General features: G+C 46.8%; 1 protein-coding gene across 1 annotated transcript in view; it reads left to right on the top strand.

Annotated features, from left to right (window-relative positions):
• Nucleotides 1–16,810, top strand: part of LOC311358667 (receptor tyrosine-protein kinase erbB-4-like) — a 200,688-nt gene that overhangs the window by 137,297 nt on the left and 46,581 nt on the right. Inside the window, exons 13-14 of the mRNA XM_084478779.1 lie at nt 7,424–7,556; nt 10,077–10,170. Coding sequence (XP_084334905.1) covers nt 7,424–7,556; nt 10,077–10,170 — 227 coding nt within the window. The remainder of the gene's footprint in view (nt 1–7,423; nt 7,557–10,076; nt 10,171–16,810) is intronic.

Raw genomic sequence — 16,810 nt, 5'->3', positions numbered from 1 at the left:
GGTACTTTTTGTTTAAGTTTCCCCTTTATGTTATTGATCTTTTACATTGTTACCCTCCATACCGTGAAGCTACATACGATGTAGTGTATCTATGTACCAGAAGAGACTTTGAAAGCAGAGTTTGCCTTGAACTCACATAAAATAATAGTGAATAATTGTGTGCTTATGCAAGGGGAATAAGGTCTGTATTCTCGAAGGATTCATCTAATTTTATGTATTCCCGGTGCAATTAGTCTGCATATAGGAATTATGTGATGCGGTCACAGGGACTACAAAACACCAGTCCAAGGACCAACACTCACAGGAATTCATCAGAAGGTTTGGGATGCGTTTCAAAGGCCATAGGCTTCTAGAACTTTCTTAAAACAAAAATAAGTCACTTCAAAGTGGAGTAGTTGCATTTTGCCTCAAAGTAAAACGTATTTCTCCACTTTAAGATGACCAAATATTTAAAGTTGTTCAAAGAGTTTTGTATTTGACAAACAGCTGCAAAAATGGCTTGCCACATCATTCTCCACTCTCCACTAGCCTGCTCTTTATACAAAGTGTTGCATGACAAGGATGGATTGAAAGTATGGTAAACATAGGTTCACATTTTCCTAAATGATGAGCACTCAAGCAGCAAGCGGCAAAACTGATGGGGCTCAAGAAGGATGTTCTTCCAGCTGGAAAGTAGCTTAAATTATGGTTATAAACATTTTGTGTGTGAAACCTTGTGAGGCCTTCAGCAGCAACCACAAACCGGTATAGTAACGGCAGTTAATTCGAGTTAAGATATGTTTCTTTAGGTAGTTATATTTACAATCTTCGCTCGTATATAGAAATATAAGCGTCTTTAAATCACACACATCCACCCTTATGTACAATGGGAGCTGCAGATTCTGAGTCTGCCCAACTTAAAATTGTTCCCATATTGGCCTTTGCAATTTGGTGTGACCCCAGACCCCAATTCCTTTCCTTACTCAGCAAAGTACAGTTATAAACTCTTATATCTTTTCCATTCTATTTCTCTCTAAAATGTACACTGACTTTAACCTCAGGCATGACAGTTCTTTTTATTCTTTGTTATTTTGCTGAGCTGTGAAATGACGTAAGGTGTCGCCAATGCAAATGTCATATATACTCTAGTAGAAGGAAACAAGAGTTCACATTTAACAGAGGAATTAAGTAGTCGAAATAGGCAGGTAGTAGGTAGCTTTTAAGTCAACATACATTGTGTGCATTCTCAAAATGCAGCAGTACAATCCTAGCATTCTGCAAATGTTTCAGGAAATGTATTCTAATATTTAGGTGTATTTAAATCCACATTGTGTTTATTCAATGTGGAGGTGTGAAAGTCATGAACACCAAGATACAAGATTAGAGAAAAGAAAAATAAACAACTGAAAAAACAAATGGATCACAAGATTCACGAGATTAGTAAGATGGTCCAGTTAATAATATAAATGTGGTCATATATTTAATATTTATATTGTTAATGTGTGTGTGTGTGTGTGTGTGTGTGTGTGTGTGAGAGAGTGTGGAAAGGGGTTTATGCACTGTAGAGCCTGTCACATTTTATATTCCAAAATTACACTTAAATAAATTAACAGAGACAATGTTTTTAAAGTTGAGCTCTACAGCAACTAGGAAAATAAGAAGGAGTTCTTAAAATGGCTGACACAACTGCTCACACATTATTAATTTATGTATTATGATCATTAACCAGCGAATATTTGCATTATTGAGTTGGCCCCTCATCTCGCGGCCCTCTCCCTCAGGCACATCCTCAGTGCCCCTTTCTCTCTCCCGCTCTCTCTCTCTCTCTCTCTCTCTCTCTCTCTCTCTCTCTCTCGGTCTCTCGGTCTCTCGGTCTATCTCTCTGTCTATCTCTCTCCCTCTCTCTCACGTACAATTGCAGAGAAGAATCTGCGTTTTTCCAGCCCTGGCCAGAGGGAAAGAGCAAACACATTCCAAAATGGTACAGCCATTTCTAAACACTAAATATATTATCATAGACCACATTTATACTTTCCATTAATATGCGTTTAGGGCAGTTGGATATGAAAATGCATAAGAAGCCAGGTGTAAATGTACCCAAGACGCACTTGTGATGGGATCAACTCCCTAATTGCGTTCTTATTTACATCTTTAAGGACGGGAAATGGATGCATCTTCTTTCAGCGTCGTCCTATTCTGATTTTAATGCGTCGTCCTCAGCCTACATTTAGCTTCATTCATTAACATCTGTAAAATCAACATGCAGCAGCAGAAAGGACATCTGTTCAACGACTGGTCCTTCGTAGCCGACGGTGTGCCAACTGCCACCATACGTGCCCCTTATCTCGTAGCGCAAACGCAGTGATTCTTAAAAGTATCACTTTGTATTTTTCACCCAAGGACTCATGGGTGAGTAGGCTACTTGGCCAATTCCAAACGTCCGATATGACATTGGAAAGTAGTTGGAAAGACCAATGGAGTTAAGTCCCTAGTTATCTATGCTATGGCATCAATGAGACTCTGTTGCACGATGTGCGCTCATATATGGTTCATGCGGAGCGGAGGGGCACATGAGAGGGACATGAGCGGCTAATCTCCCGGTACCTCACCATTAAGACGATTCAAAACGATAAAATTATTTCGCAAGGGCCTGCCATCCTCAAATGTTCAAACTGTTTTTAAACTCTAAAAACAGCAAAAGATTCTCCCCACGGGGAACTGACACGCTAGATTAGCATTCTATGAAATGCTATAATCCCATAGAGCAATATACAATATGAATACTGAAGCCACAGTCTAATGCCAGTTGTAATTTAAATGGGTTGAACGATGGAATGGCGTTTGAGCGATAGCTGATTTTGATATCTGATTGGCAAAAACACACGTAAATGCCAGGTGTGAACGTCATAGAGGCTGAGGGCGGGCAGCGGGGGGGGGGGGGGGGGGGGCAATACAATAATAACAATAGGCTTATAAGTAGCATTGACCTATTTAGACTCATTCGTCATTTTAAAATCCAGGCTGAATTTGTGCAAAGGGCACAAAGGAGCCTCCATGTATCCAACATGTATTGTACCATACTGGCCGTGTGGCATGCGTCTTAAAAACGAGATGCTAGCAGTGATAATAGAGCAGGTGAATAGCAGCGGCCTCAGCCCAAGTTCCTGCTCAATAGGCCATCTGCAGGGGGTCGGTGAGGGGGGCGGGTGGTAATAGTCCTTCTTTGCCGAGGATTATGAGGGTCACTGGGCTAAAACCAATCAACATTCTCTTTGTTGCTGGACCATACTCCAGCTGAGGCGATTTCCTGGGGCGCACCTCCGCTGCTCCCCACTGACCCTCTTGGCTGCATTCTGGTGCACAATGCCTAACCTCTACTTTGAGTTCCTTAATTGCCTTCACATGCATATTCAATGGTATATAATGATTGCTGCTTTATAATATATAAATATATTTAATATATAAAAAAATATATGGAATGGACATTTTTTAAGATTTAAGAGTGATGTTGTTGTCATAAGACACAAAGCCTTGTCCTTTTGGGTTCAGGCCTCAGTCTTGTCGTCATATTTCTATTTCAATATATTTTCTATTCCTTTTTTTCTAGATAAGACTCAAGGTGCTTCTGAATCCCTAAAGTTGCACTCAATGTCCTCGACCATGGGCCCGGCTTGTGTCAGATATGCAACACGTGTTTTGCCAGAGTGTGTCTTCGGGTTCTGCATGGTGCATGCGTGTGCAAGTGCGTTGTCTGTGAGCCTTGTGGAAACCTTGAAATAAGAAAAGAGCAGGCTCACTACCCCCCTGCTGGAAACAAAGGACATGGCACTAGGGAGCAGACTGTGTGTGTGTGTGTGTGTGTGTGTGTGCGTGCGTGCGTGCGCTTAATGCTTAGTTTTTCAGTCTGTGCATGCATAAGTTTGCATACTGGTGCGCCTGCTCCCTTACGTGGGTGACTGACCACTGAGCCTGGTGGGGGGGGCCGCGATCTGGGGTGCTTAGTGCTTGGCCCTGGTCTGCCGGACCCTCGCCTCGGCCAAAGGTGGGGACGGATCATTTCCCCCAGCTGCCCGTATACACTCATTAGTCTTTCCAATGGACCGCACCGCTTCGCTCTCAATGACTCCTTTGATAGAGAAGTGGCAAAGTGACTGATAGGAAGCTACAGCAAACACACACTCTCTCTCTCTCTCACACTCACACACACACACACACACACACACACACACACACACACACACACACACACACACACACACACACACACACACACACACACACACACACACACAGCCCACTTTTTTGATCCTTTATCTTAAAAGTACCAAGAGATTACTCTTTCTCTTTCTTTTTTTTTCTCTCATTGTCATTCTGCCTGTTTTTCTCTATCCCCTTTCTTTCCTTCTCTCTTTCGTTCTTTCCTTGTCCATTTCTTTCGTTCTTCATCTCTTCCTTATCTCTGCCTTCCTTTCCACCTTTGTTCTCTCCTCCCCTTGCTCACCTCCCTTCCAGCCAGTTCTGTTCTGTAGCGCTGCTGTTTCTTTTTCTAGTGCTGGGTATACCAGGCACCAAGGTGTGTGCCTGGCGGGCCCAGCAGCACAAGTCATCAGCACTCTTTTCCACGTCTCCTTCTTCCTCAGCCCGCAGGGACGTGAGGATGAGAGGAGGAGAGAGGAGGGCAGCTCGCTTGGCCAGGCACCGCCGTGCCCAGGTCACAGGCGTGAGACGTCCGCTGCCTCCCGTTTTTTATCTACTCGGTCCACCTCCTCCACAATCCCCCCAAGTTTCTCCTGTTCTTCTTCGCTCTTTCTCCTTGAGTCTCTGAGCAGCTGCCTCACCGGCGGCGCTATGACACAGAAGGGAGCACCTGGAAAGCAAACAGAGTGCGTCTGTGTCCCCCGTGAACAGCACAACACGCGCGTGTCTCTGGTCTCATAGGAAGCAGAGTATTCTCCAGTCGAGTTCCAACCGTTCCTCAGGAATGCACATATGCGATTCAGTGTTGCTGTTGGGTAGCTTTTTATCTAATATTGGCATCTATGGCTAGAAAGAGATGGGATTGGCCAACCTGAATGCCATACCAACTAAGTGTATGTCCTTAGTTTATAGAATTTGAACTTGTCTGTCCAACTCTTCAAATGGTTAGATTTACACTGCACAATGCTTCACAATGGCCATGCTACACTGGCTCTGTACTCCTTCTTTGAGGAAAAGAGAGGATGATTTGCTGTATTTCTTTAGTTACTGTCTGTCAGTATTGGAGGAAACTAAACATGAAACGTAATCCCACTTGAACATGTAACAATCACCCTGATTTCTCTTTCAGGTAGACTATCACTTTTTGTTCGGAAAACTACATAATATATTTCAGTCACATATGTAAACTCATCTTATTCCAGAAAAACATCAATCAAATCACATTCCCATCAGCCATCCAGTATATTCCAAAGAAAATACCCCATAAACAAACTGTTTTCTCAAAAGCTTTTGTATTGATTTTGATAATTGTATCAGTAACATCAAATTGTCCACAGCTTTTATACACCATACGTTTTTTTTTCCTTCACCCTTCCCCAAGTCTCCCAAAGTCCAGCACCAAAAACCCCGAAAGTCCAAAGCCCAAAAAACCACCAAAAAGTATTCCGCCAAAAAACATGTAAAAGTAGTCCACTAACAATGCATTGTAAAAAAAATGGAAGGATCTCACCGGTAAGGCAGGCTCAAACTAATATACTCCATCGATGTTCTCCATTAAATATTGTCTGTATAGTGTGGCCTTCTCAGGAGTTTGGTGGGGTTTTAAGATTTCAGGATCCCTCATTTCCTAAACTCACCACCTTTCTTCCCAGGCCATCCCAAACATTTTCCCTTTGTTCATCTGCTTCCTGGTACCTGTCTGTAACTCCTCCCCTTGCCCCCTAAGGTCACCTAGCTTAAAGTCCCAGTAACCTTTTTGTCATGTCCTCCCAGCAAAAATCACATGTCGCTGGCATTATTATGGCTTTTCCACATCGGCAAACACACACACAAAACCAATTAACAGGTAACCCAAAACATTATTTAACCTTGCAAGGATTTTAAATTTTGTTAACTAGGCACAGTTTTTTTTTACATACAATTTGTACCATTTCTTTCAAACACTTATAACGTCATGTGGCTGTCACAAACATGCTAAGAACGTACAAAGTCAACCACTAAATTGAGGTTCAAACCTAATCTGGCTGTCGTCTGTGAGACAGCAGAGCTAAAAGAGGAGAAGAGAACATCTAGACAGAGAAAACTAGGCCACGACGCAGTTAACTTTTTCTTTTCACCTGAGGAAAATGTGCCAGCGAAGGAAAGATGATTTCAGATGCTCAACGGATGATAAATGTCCCCAGCGCTATCAGCAGTATTATGTACTGCGTTACTCTAACATTTTCACTTTAGCTACTTAAAATGCTTGCCCAGACCGCAGCCTGTCGAAAAGAAAGAAAAAGAGAGAAAGAAGGAAAAAGTAAGAAAGAAAAAAAGAGAAAGAAAATTCTAAATCCTGCCATCCCGGCCACTGAACACACTGGGACAGCCCTAATGAGAGTGAATGAACCGCGTGGCCGGCATACACACGGCCATAATCAACTCTCTGGAGAATATAAAGCACCAGGGTGGACTCTTAAAGCTGAATGATGTCATGATTACTAATGATGAAGTTATCGAGGTTGATTTTTTGCCATGCCTTTTTCCCATCCACCTCCTCTCATCTGATTCCAGAGTCTGCGTTTTAAAACAAGTTGTGAGTCTGTATGACACCGGCAGATGTTGCATGGTGCACCCACGGGTGCTTCATCACTGTCTGCTCAGCAGTTCTTTTGCATTGACGCGCCACAGCTGGTGAATGACGCACGCACGCACGCACGCACACACACACACACACTCGGTCACTCACTCCGTATATTCTACATATATACGTATGAGTTCCCATTTGCCTCCTGCCATGTAGCTGGAGCTCTTTGCTCACACCGACAAAATACGGAGAAATATATAAGTTAATATTTATTTTACATTATACTTCAAGGGTTTCCATCTCAAGGATGATTGGCAGGTCACACAAAATAAGTGGGACGAGGGGGTTTGAGGAACATTATATTCAAGCTCAGGGACAGCCCCGTCCTTGATGCAACTCAAGGCTTTTTGGTTCATCTTTGTTCCCAGGTGGTTCAGAGACCAATCATGAACATCCGTGGGGGGTGCAATTCTGTACATTGTATTAAAAAAAAGGAGTATTAAATAGTATACGTTATAATAATGTATGCTTTTCTCTGTGTGTGTGTGTGTGTGTGTGTGTGTGTGTGTGCTTGTGCCCTTGCTTGTGTGCCTGTGTGTGTGTGCGTGTGCTTGCTTGTGCGCCCCTGTGTGTGTGTGTGTGTGTGTGTGTGTGTGTGTGTGTGTGTGTGTGTGTGTGCAGCCAAGCATCGCATGGTGTGCGACCCCCTGTGCTCGGACGCTGGTTGCTGGGGCCCCGGGCCGGACCAGTGCCTGACCTGCAGGTTCTTCAGCCGGGGTCGGACCTGTGTGGAGACATGCAACCTGTATGAAGGGTGAGTTGTGTGCTCCAAACCCATTGAAATTGATGAATACAATATGACTTTGTTTCTCTGAGGGGAACTCTGGGTGTCACAGCAGAAAGTACCTGAAAAAAAAAATAATAATAAAAAATTGAACAATGAGGTGTAAACATTGTGGCAAAAAATGTAGATGCAAAAAAGGGCAGAATTTGCTACCATATCAGCGAAACGATGCATGGGCAGAAGCGGCACTTCAATCCGAATGCAACTTGAGTTGAAAATATGATGCTCCAAGCCTGGGACATCATTGCATGGTATTTCATGAACTCGGATCATATTTAATGAGTTAACCTGAATCTGTAATGCACTGGCTTCACTGGAGGAGGAGGAGGAAGAGGAGGAGGAGGAGGCTTCTGATTGGGGCAGGGGGGCTAGGCGTGTCACTGCGTGTCACAGTCTCTGCTTGCGCACGGGGCCACGCCCTGCCTACCTGTCCACCTGCACACCGCCCACCTGCACACCGACTCTTTTTTTTATTCCGTCACCACTCACCCTGCGCATGCACACCCACCCTACAAGTCAGCTGGGGAGCAAAAATGTAGTTCATATTTTCAATGGGAATATCTTAACGGAAGTCAGACTCGCTTATTTCTGGCTGGTCTTAAATGAGTTTGCATGAAAGTGTTTTTCCAACAGGCTGCGGTGGCAACATGGCACTGAGATTGTGTTGAAATGTGTTTAGTAAGCCGCAAATTAAGCCTTGTCTTTGTCCTAATGAGCAACAAAGACACAAAGCATAATAGAGAGAGAGGGAGAGAGAGACAGAGGAGGGAGAGCAAAAGCGATGAGAGATTAATTAAAAAAGCAAAGCATCAAAGCCGCCTGCACATCGCCTCCAAACGCACCGGGACGTCCCACTCATGCAGGCGAAGCCATTTAAAAAGTGTCTCCAACTCATATCATCCCATGCCTCACAGAAGGCCTTTTGTTCTGACAAGATAAGGCCTAATTCATTTGTTTGATTTCAGACCCCCCCCCAACCCCCATACCCCCTGCCACACATTTTTACATCCACACTCCCCCCCCCCCCCCAAAGGTCTGCGGGTGTCCGGTGTTGTGTGTATTGAGCCAGAAGGCACGGCGTAGAGCGGTGCTGCGTAGAGGGTGGAGGATTACCACCTCGACAGCCTGGAGCCGGAGAACTGGCCACATGCCATCGCAGCCGCCGCAACAGTCGCATTTAATGACTTTACTGGGCCGTGGGTGGCTGTAATGCGACGATACAGGGGAACTTACAAGGCACTTTAGTTAATTGATTCTTGAAAATGTTAAACCCTGCCCAGCCCACCACACCCCGACCCACCTTCACACCTCCCTCGCGACCTCCTGATAGCATCACATACTGTCTGTGTTGACCTGCACACACTCGTCCTGTATCACACATAGTGGGGCTGCAGCGCAGGGTCATGGGAAACAATTAGCGTTGCATATGAATAGGTATTGCTTTTGTGTGTGTGTGTGTGTGTGTGTGTGTGTGTGAGATTAACTTTTCAAATCAACACATTAACATTGAGGAATGTATTATTTTGTAATTCGTATTTTGTTTTTATTAGGGGCCCATTGTGGAGGTATCCACACTCCCCAGCTGTGATTATCATTCAGCAAAGCACACCTGGGTTCTTGATTCCTTGTTAAAGTGATCTCTAACTCTCTGTTCCTCCCTCCCTCTGTCTGTGTACACCTCCACTCGTCCGCTCTGCATTGATTAGGCCCTGATTGATTTCAGGAGGAGATAAAGTTATCCCGCTCTTGCTTTAGTTCTTAAATGACCATGCTTCAACAGAGAGGGGAGTGGATTTTAGATGAACGCAAAGCTTCACACTCTGTATGGAGTGCATGTAGCCGAAAGTCTGGTACAGTTTCATAATTTATTACACCATTGCTATTCATTTATGCACTATTTAACTCTGAAAAACAGTGCTTGTGGCCATAAGTGAGACATCACTAGTTTTCAATAGCTTCTAAAACAGCTAAGTAATCAAATTAAATACAAAGCCAATGTGAAGAGGAAAATTAGCTGCATATGTCTTGCAGCCGGTTAAAGGCGGATGATTATTTGTAAGTTGGGTGTTTTGTTTAATGAGAAGAAATAAACTATAAGGATGTCAGCGGTTTCTTGTTTATATGTTAGCTTTTTTCATGGTTTGAAACCCCCAATCATATTGATAATTGCAGTTTACCAGTGATCGAGATGGATCAATCATCCGAAAAGCTAAGCCTTTACCAAAATGACCTGTATCTGTATTCAATGTAATGTTGTATTGGATAAACCGTTTGAGTTGTTGCTGAAAGCATTGATATTGTTTGACCTTCTCATTTTATCTCCTATCCCTCACCTCTTTTTGATCAATACCATCGGTTTCCAACTTCCTGCTACTCACCTCTTCAATCCCCCCCCCCTCTCTCTCTCTCCTTCCCTCTCCCTCGCCCTTGATCCCTCTCCCTCTCCCTTCATCCCCCTCTCTCTCCCTCTGTCCCCCTCTCTCCCTACAGGGATATGAGAGAGTATGCCAATGCCTCTGTGTGTGTGGAGTGTGACGGCCAGTGTGAGCAGGCAGACGATGACTCTTTGACCTGTCATGGCCCGGTAAGCCTCTGTGACCTCTGCTGTGTGTGTGTGTGTGTGTGTGTGTGTGTGTGTGTGTGTGTGTGTGTGTGTGTGTGTGTGTGTGTGTGTGTGTGTGTGTGTGTGTGTGTGTGTGTGTGTGTGTGAGACCCAGAGAAAGTGGCAGATGGGAGGGAGGGAGAGAGAGAGAGACAGGGAGAGTGAGAGAGAGAAAGAAAGCAAGGAAGAAAGAAAGAAAGAGAGATTCAAGCCACGTAGTGCGCAGCTGAGAGACAACCCCAGCTCACTGTGTGACTCGCCAATGGAATATAGATGAAGAATCATCGTGAAGAACAGGGGAGGCCTGAACGAGAGGGGTTGTTTTAATCATTTCTTTTTATCGTTTACGCTTGGAAGAGAAAGGTAAACAGCATTATGCTCCTTTTTTTAACAAGCTTAGGAGGTTATTACGATAATGAGCGTTTCTCACAACACAACCAGCAATGAAGCCAGAGACATAAATCTGTTTTGGGTGTGTGGGTGTGGGTGTGGGTCCAGCCCTGCGGTTTCTCTGCTGACAGAGCGCAGCAGACACGAACAGACTTAACAGATGGCCTTTGAAAAAATCAGTTGTCCAAACTCTTAAATCCAAACCACAATTGATACAGTCTGAATGTGCGCCATGCACTATGCAATATATCTTATGCAAAAATAAACTCAGCACCTGAGCCACACTTTTTTTTTAATATTCACTATTAGATCACAAAAAAAACAATTGACTAAAAATAGCTTCCTATTAGATGAGGTAAGGCTGAATCACCCCACATTTTCTCTTGAGATGAGTCTAAATTCAAATGTTTAAATTTGACTATACGTGTCACGACCGGGCTAGGATACAGGGCGCAGATGCAGGGTTTTGGGGTTCTTCAATAAAAGTCTTTATTGACAGAATCAGGCAAGATAATTCCAGGACGAGTAACAAAAACAGGCTATGAAAATTAACTCAACTAAGGTTGTCCTAGGGAGAAACAAGACTACAAAGATACAAAATAATAATCACTCCACTAAAAGGAGGAAAACACAAAAGACTATGAAACGTCTATAAGAACTGAAACTCTCCTGAAAACTGGAGGCACTAATTTATGAAAACGTGAGCAAACAAAAGATCACTCCAAATGGAGAAAACAAAAGGCTATGAAAACATTAACTAAGGAACTAAACTATGCTTTGAAACTTACAACTGAAAATCACTCTTCTTCGAGGAACCGGAACAAAAACCAAAAGCGATCAAAGGCGAATGCAGAGCAGAGACAAGACTGTGGTTGGTAGGAGTGAACGTACGTAGGTATGAACAAAGACGAACACACTGACACAAGACAAAGGGAGACGCCGACTCAAATACACAGGGTAACAGGGAACAGGTGGAAACACTCAGCAGGCAATCAGACCAAGACACATGAGGAAGGGCAAGTGACCTGAAACGAGAGGAGAGTTACTTTTCAAAATAAAACAGGAAATGACAGGACAAGACATGGAGACAGGACAAAAACCCAACTTGACCTCACCGCGGTGTGACAGAACCCCCCCTTCTAGGGCCGACACCTGACGGACCAGGCAACTCCGGATGATCCCTATAAAAGTCTTGAATAAGGGACGGGTCGTCTATGTAACTCCGTGGGATCCACTGTCTCTCCTCTGGCCCGTATCCCTCCCAGTCCACTAAAAACTGTTTACCCCGGCCTCTGTTGCGTACAGCTAACAGACTCTTTACTTTATAAAGTGAACCCCCATCGGCTGCTTCTAGAGGCTGTGGAGGCTTGGTGACCGGGACCATGGGGTTGTCCTTAGTGGGCTTAACCTGACTGACGTGGAAAGTGGGGTGGACCCGGAGGGACCTGGGCAGACGGAGACGAATGGCAGCTGGACTGATGACCTTGGTGATGGGGAAAGGACCCACGAACCGTGGAGCCAGCTTCTTAGAGGGAACCTTAAGGTGAAGATCCTTAGCTGACAACCACACTCTCTGCCCGGGCCGATACTCGGGTGCAGGACGGCGTCTTCGGTCTGCTGCCCGTTTGACTCTGTCCCCCTGACGGATGAGCATTTGACGGGCGGCGGCCCAGATGCGGTGGCAGCGGCGAACCAGGGCGTGGGCGGAGGGAACTGATACTTCTGGCTCAGAGTCAGCAAACACAGGAGGCTGGTAACCATAGGCACACTTGAATGGGGAGAAACCTGTGGCAGAGGTGGGCAGAGAATTGTGGGCATATTCCACCCAGACTAGGTGGGTGCTCCACGAAGTCGGGTTCTGGGACACGAGGCATCGGAGACCGGTCTCCAGCTGTTGGTTGAGGCGTTCGGTCTGGCCGTTTGCCTCCGGGTGATATCCTGATGTCAGGCTTGCTGTGGCACCGATGAGCCGACAGAACTCCTTCCAGAACCGGGAGATGAACTGGGGGCCCCGGTCTGACACAATGTCCTTAGGAAATCCATGGATCCTGAAAATATTCTGCATCATAATTTGAGCGGTTTCTTTAGCTGAGGGCAGTTTTGGTAAGGCAATGAAATGTGTCATCTTGGAAAAACGATCCACCACGGTCAGGACCGTGGTGTTACCCTTCGAAACTGGAAGCCCTGTGACGAAGTCCATGGAAATGTCCGACCACGGTCTGGAGGGGATTGGCAATGGTTGCAGGAGTCCCATGCGTGGCCCGGAGGATGTTTTGTTGCGAGCACAGACCGAACATGCCTCGATGTACTCCCGGACCCTCGACTCCATGGATGGCCACCAGAACCGTTGGGAGATGGCGAACATGGTTCTCCGGACTCCCGGATGGCAGGTGAGCAGCGAGGTGTGAGCCCAATGAATTACCTGTGGGCGCAAATCAACAGGGACGAACAAACGATGTTCTGGGCACCCACTGGGTGGGGGCGTCTCACCATTTGCTTGCTTCACCTCCTGTTCTATCTGCCAAGTAACCACTCCAACCACACAGTTCAGTGGGAGGATGGGTTCTGGTTCTTTGGCAACAGGCTCAGGGTCGTAGATGCGTGACAGGGCGTCTGGTTTGACATTCCGGGACCCCGGCCTGTAAGACAACGTGAAGCGAAAACGGTTAAAAAACAATGCCCACCTGGCCTGGCGTGAATTTAGTCTCTTAGCTTGTTTAATATACTCAAGATTCTTGTGATCGGTCCACACAATGAATGGATGCTGTGCCCCCTCCAGCCAATGTCTCCACTCCTCCAAGGCGACCTTGACCGCCAGCAACTCCCGGTTGCCAACGTCATAGTTGCTTTCCGCGGCACTCAATCGCCGGGACAGAAAGGCACAGGGATGCATCTTGCCATCCACCTCTGACCGCTGAGATAGGACCGCCCCGATCCCCACGTTAGATGCGTCAACCTCCACCACGAATTGACGCTGTGGATCTGGCAGAATGAGGATGGGCGCAGAGGTGAAGCGGCGCTTGAGGGTCTGGAACGCCTCCTCCGCCTCCGGGCTCCAGTTGAACCGAACCTGGGGAGGGGTCAGAGTGTGGAGGGGAGCAGCTATTGCGCTAAAGCCTCTGATAAACCGCCTGTAGAAGTTAGCAAACCCGAGGAACTGCTGAACTTTCTTGCGGCTATCAGGCGTTGGCCACTCGACCACAGCGCTCACTTTAGCCGGATCCATCTGCACCCTTCCAGGGGCTACGATAAAGCCCAGGAAGGAGATGGTGTTGGCATGAAACTCACTCTTTTCCGCTTTGACATACAGGTGGTTGTCGAGAAGACGCTGAAGAACCTGGCTAACATGGCGTCTGTGAGTGTCTAGGTCTCGTGAGTAGATTAATATGTCATCTAGATAGACGTAGACAAACTGGTCGAGAAAGTCCCTGAGCACCTCATTGATCATGGCCTGGAAAACGGCAGGGGCATTCGTGAGACCAAAGGGCATGACCAGATATTCATAGTGACCGCTGGGAGTATTAAACCCAGTCTTCCATTCGTCCCCCTCCCTAACTCGCACGAGATGGTAAGCATTGCGTAAATCAAGCTTCGTAAATACTGTGGCCTGCTGAAGCTGATCAAACACAGACGACATTAAAGGAAGTGGATAGCGATTCTTTATAGTAATGTCATTGAGGGGGCTGTAATCAATACATGGTCTTAAGGACCCGTCTTTTTTGCTTACAAAAAAAAATCCGGCTCCAGCAGGTGATGAGGACGGGCGGATGAGCCCCGTCTTCAGTGATGACTCAATGTAGTCCTTCATGGCTTGACGTTCAGGCCCTGACACAGAGTACAGGCGGCCCTTGGGAATGGTGGAGCCGGGGATGAGCTCGATGGCGCAGTCATACGGTCGATGCGGCGGAAGGGACGTGGCCTTGACTTTGTTAAAAACCTCCTTGAGGTGGTGGTAGCAGGTGGGTACGGAGGTTAGATCCGGGTACTGGGATGCTATGGCAGGATGAGCAGACACAGTGTTTATAATCGTGGTAGCCTGTCCATAAGTCTCATCCCTCAGGCACTTCCCCTCACAGTCCTCACCCCAACCCAGGATCTTACCCGTAGGCCAGTCAATGTGGGGGTTGTGGCTGACAAGCCATGGATATCCCAGTATCAGTGTGCGTGCAGGTGAGTGAAACAAATAAAAATTCATCAGTTCAGAGTGATTGTCTAAGGTAAGGGTTACAGACTCTGTGACATCTGTAATAGTGAACAGGGCGGTACCATTCAAGGCACTAGCTTTAATGGGCTGTGAAAGAACCTCGGTCTTTAACCCCAACCTTTTAGCCATCTCCCAGTCCATTAGGCTTTCATCAGCCCCAGAGTCAATTAAAACATCCAATTCAATGACTGTGGTGTTGTGTGTTACCTTGATGGAGGTCAAACTACGTGGAGCAGACCCTGAAGCTGTGGATTGGCCCGTCGTGCGAGCTGCCTTGACCGGGCAGGCGGCTACGAGGTGTCCAGACTCCCCACAGTAGAAGCACCGCCCCTCCGTGAGGCGGCGTTGTCGTTCCGCCTGAGTGAGCTGGGCCCTGCCCAGCTGCATAGGCTCCTCATATCCAGCCGAAGGAGACAGGCGGCGCTGATCTAGCGGTGATCGGCAGGGATCAGACCAGGAAACAGCGGAGATGTGCTGTGGGCGGTCTGGCCGCTGCTGGCGCCCTCCCTGGAGAGCCTTGAATTCCCGAAGTCGGTTATCCGTTCGGACAGCGAGGGCGATGAGGGAGTCCAGGTCCGGCGGCAGATCCAATGGTAGCAGATGCTGTTGAACCGGGCCAGCCAGCCCCTTCAGAAAGACGTCATAGAGCGCCATGGCGTTCCAACCACTCTCCGCAGCCAAGGTCCGGAAGCGTATGGCGTAATCACACACGGATTCTTGACCTTGCCTCAACCCGCTCAGCTCCCTTGCCTTTTCCCGTTCAGTAGAGACTGGGTCAAAGGTCCTATTGAGGGCCACCTTGAAGTCCTGGAGGGAGCTGCAGAGCGGGGATCCTCTCGCCCACTCCGCCGTGGCCCACGCCCTTGCCCTACCCGCCAGGTGGGAGATCATAAAGGCAACCCTGGCCCGGTCTGTGGGGAATGCGTGAGGGAAAAGCTCAAAATGCATTTCACAGTCTGTAAGAAATGACTTACATTGTCCTAGATCTCCTGAGAATCGCTCGGGAGGGGCCAGCCGGGCTCCAGCTCCGGCGTAGGCAGTGGTGGGGACGGGTGGGGGTTCAGGCGCAGCGGATACAGTATCCGTCTTATCAGGGCGACTGAAGAACCGCTCCATCCGCTCAGTGAGCTGCCCTATCTGGGCAGCAGCGACAGCCATGAAGTCCTCATGACTATGGGCGAGGCCACTGATTCCCTGGCCCAGTGCAGCCATCTGCTCATCCTGACAGGCGAGGCGAGCTCCCTGTGCCCGAAGAGCCGCAGTTAGCTGCTCGGACCCTGCTGCGTCCATACTGGTCAGTGTGTACTGTCACGACCGGGCTAGGATACAGGGCGCAGATGCAGGGTTTTGGGGTTCTTCAATAAAAGTCTTTATTGACAGAATCAGGCAAGATAATTCCAGGACGAGTAACAAAAACAGGCTATGAAAATTAACTCAACTAAGGTTGTCCTAGGGAGAAACAAGACTACAAAGATACAAAATAATAATCACTCCACTAAAAGGAGGAAAACACAAAAGACTATGAAACGTCTATAAGAACTGAAACTCTCCTGAAAACTGGAGGCACTAATTTATGAAAACGTGAGCAAACAAAAGATCACTCCAAATGGAGAAAACAAAAGGCTATGAAAACATTAACTAAGGAACTAAACTATGCTTTGAAACTTACAACTGAAAATCACTCTTCTTCGAGGAACCGGAACAAAAACCAAAAGCGATCAAAGGCGAATGCAGAGCAGAGACAAGACTGTGGTTGGTAGGAGTGAACGTACGTAGGTATGAACAAAGACGAACACACTGACACAAGACAAAGGGAGACGCCGACTCAAATACACAGGGTAACAGGGAACAGGTGGAAACACTCAGCAGGCAATCAGACCAAGACACATGAGGAAGGGCAAGTGACCTGAAACGAGAGGAGAGTTACTTTTCAAAATAAAACAGGAAATGACAGGACAAGACATGGAGACAGGACAAAAACCCAACTTGACCTCACCGCGGTGTGACAATACGTTGAATTGTCTCACT

The sequence above is a fragment of the Micromesistius poutassou genome, assembly GCF_964030765.1.
Source record: "Micromesistius poutassou genome assembly, chromosome: 14".
Lineage (NCBI taxonomy): Eukaryota > Metazoa > Chordata > Actinopteri > Gadiformes > Gadidae > Micromesistius > Micromesistius poutassou.
The sequence above is the reverse complement of the archived record's forward strand: the minus strand, read 5'-3'. Positions and strand labels throughout refer to the sequence as shown.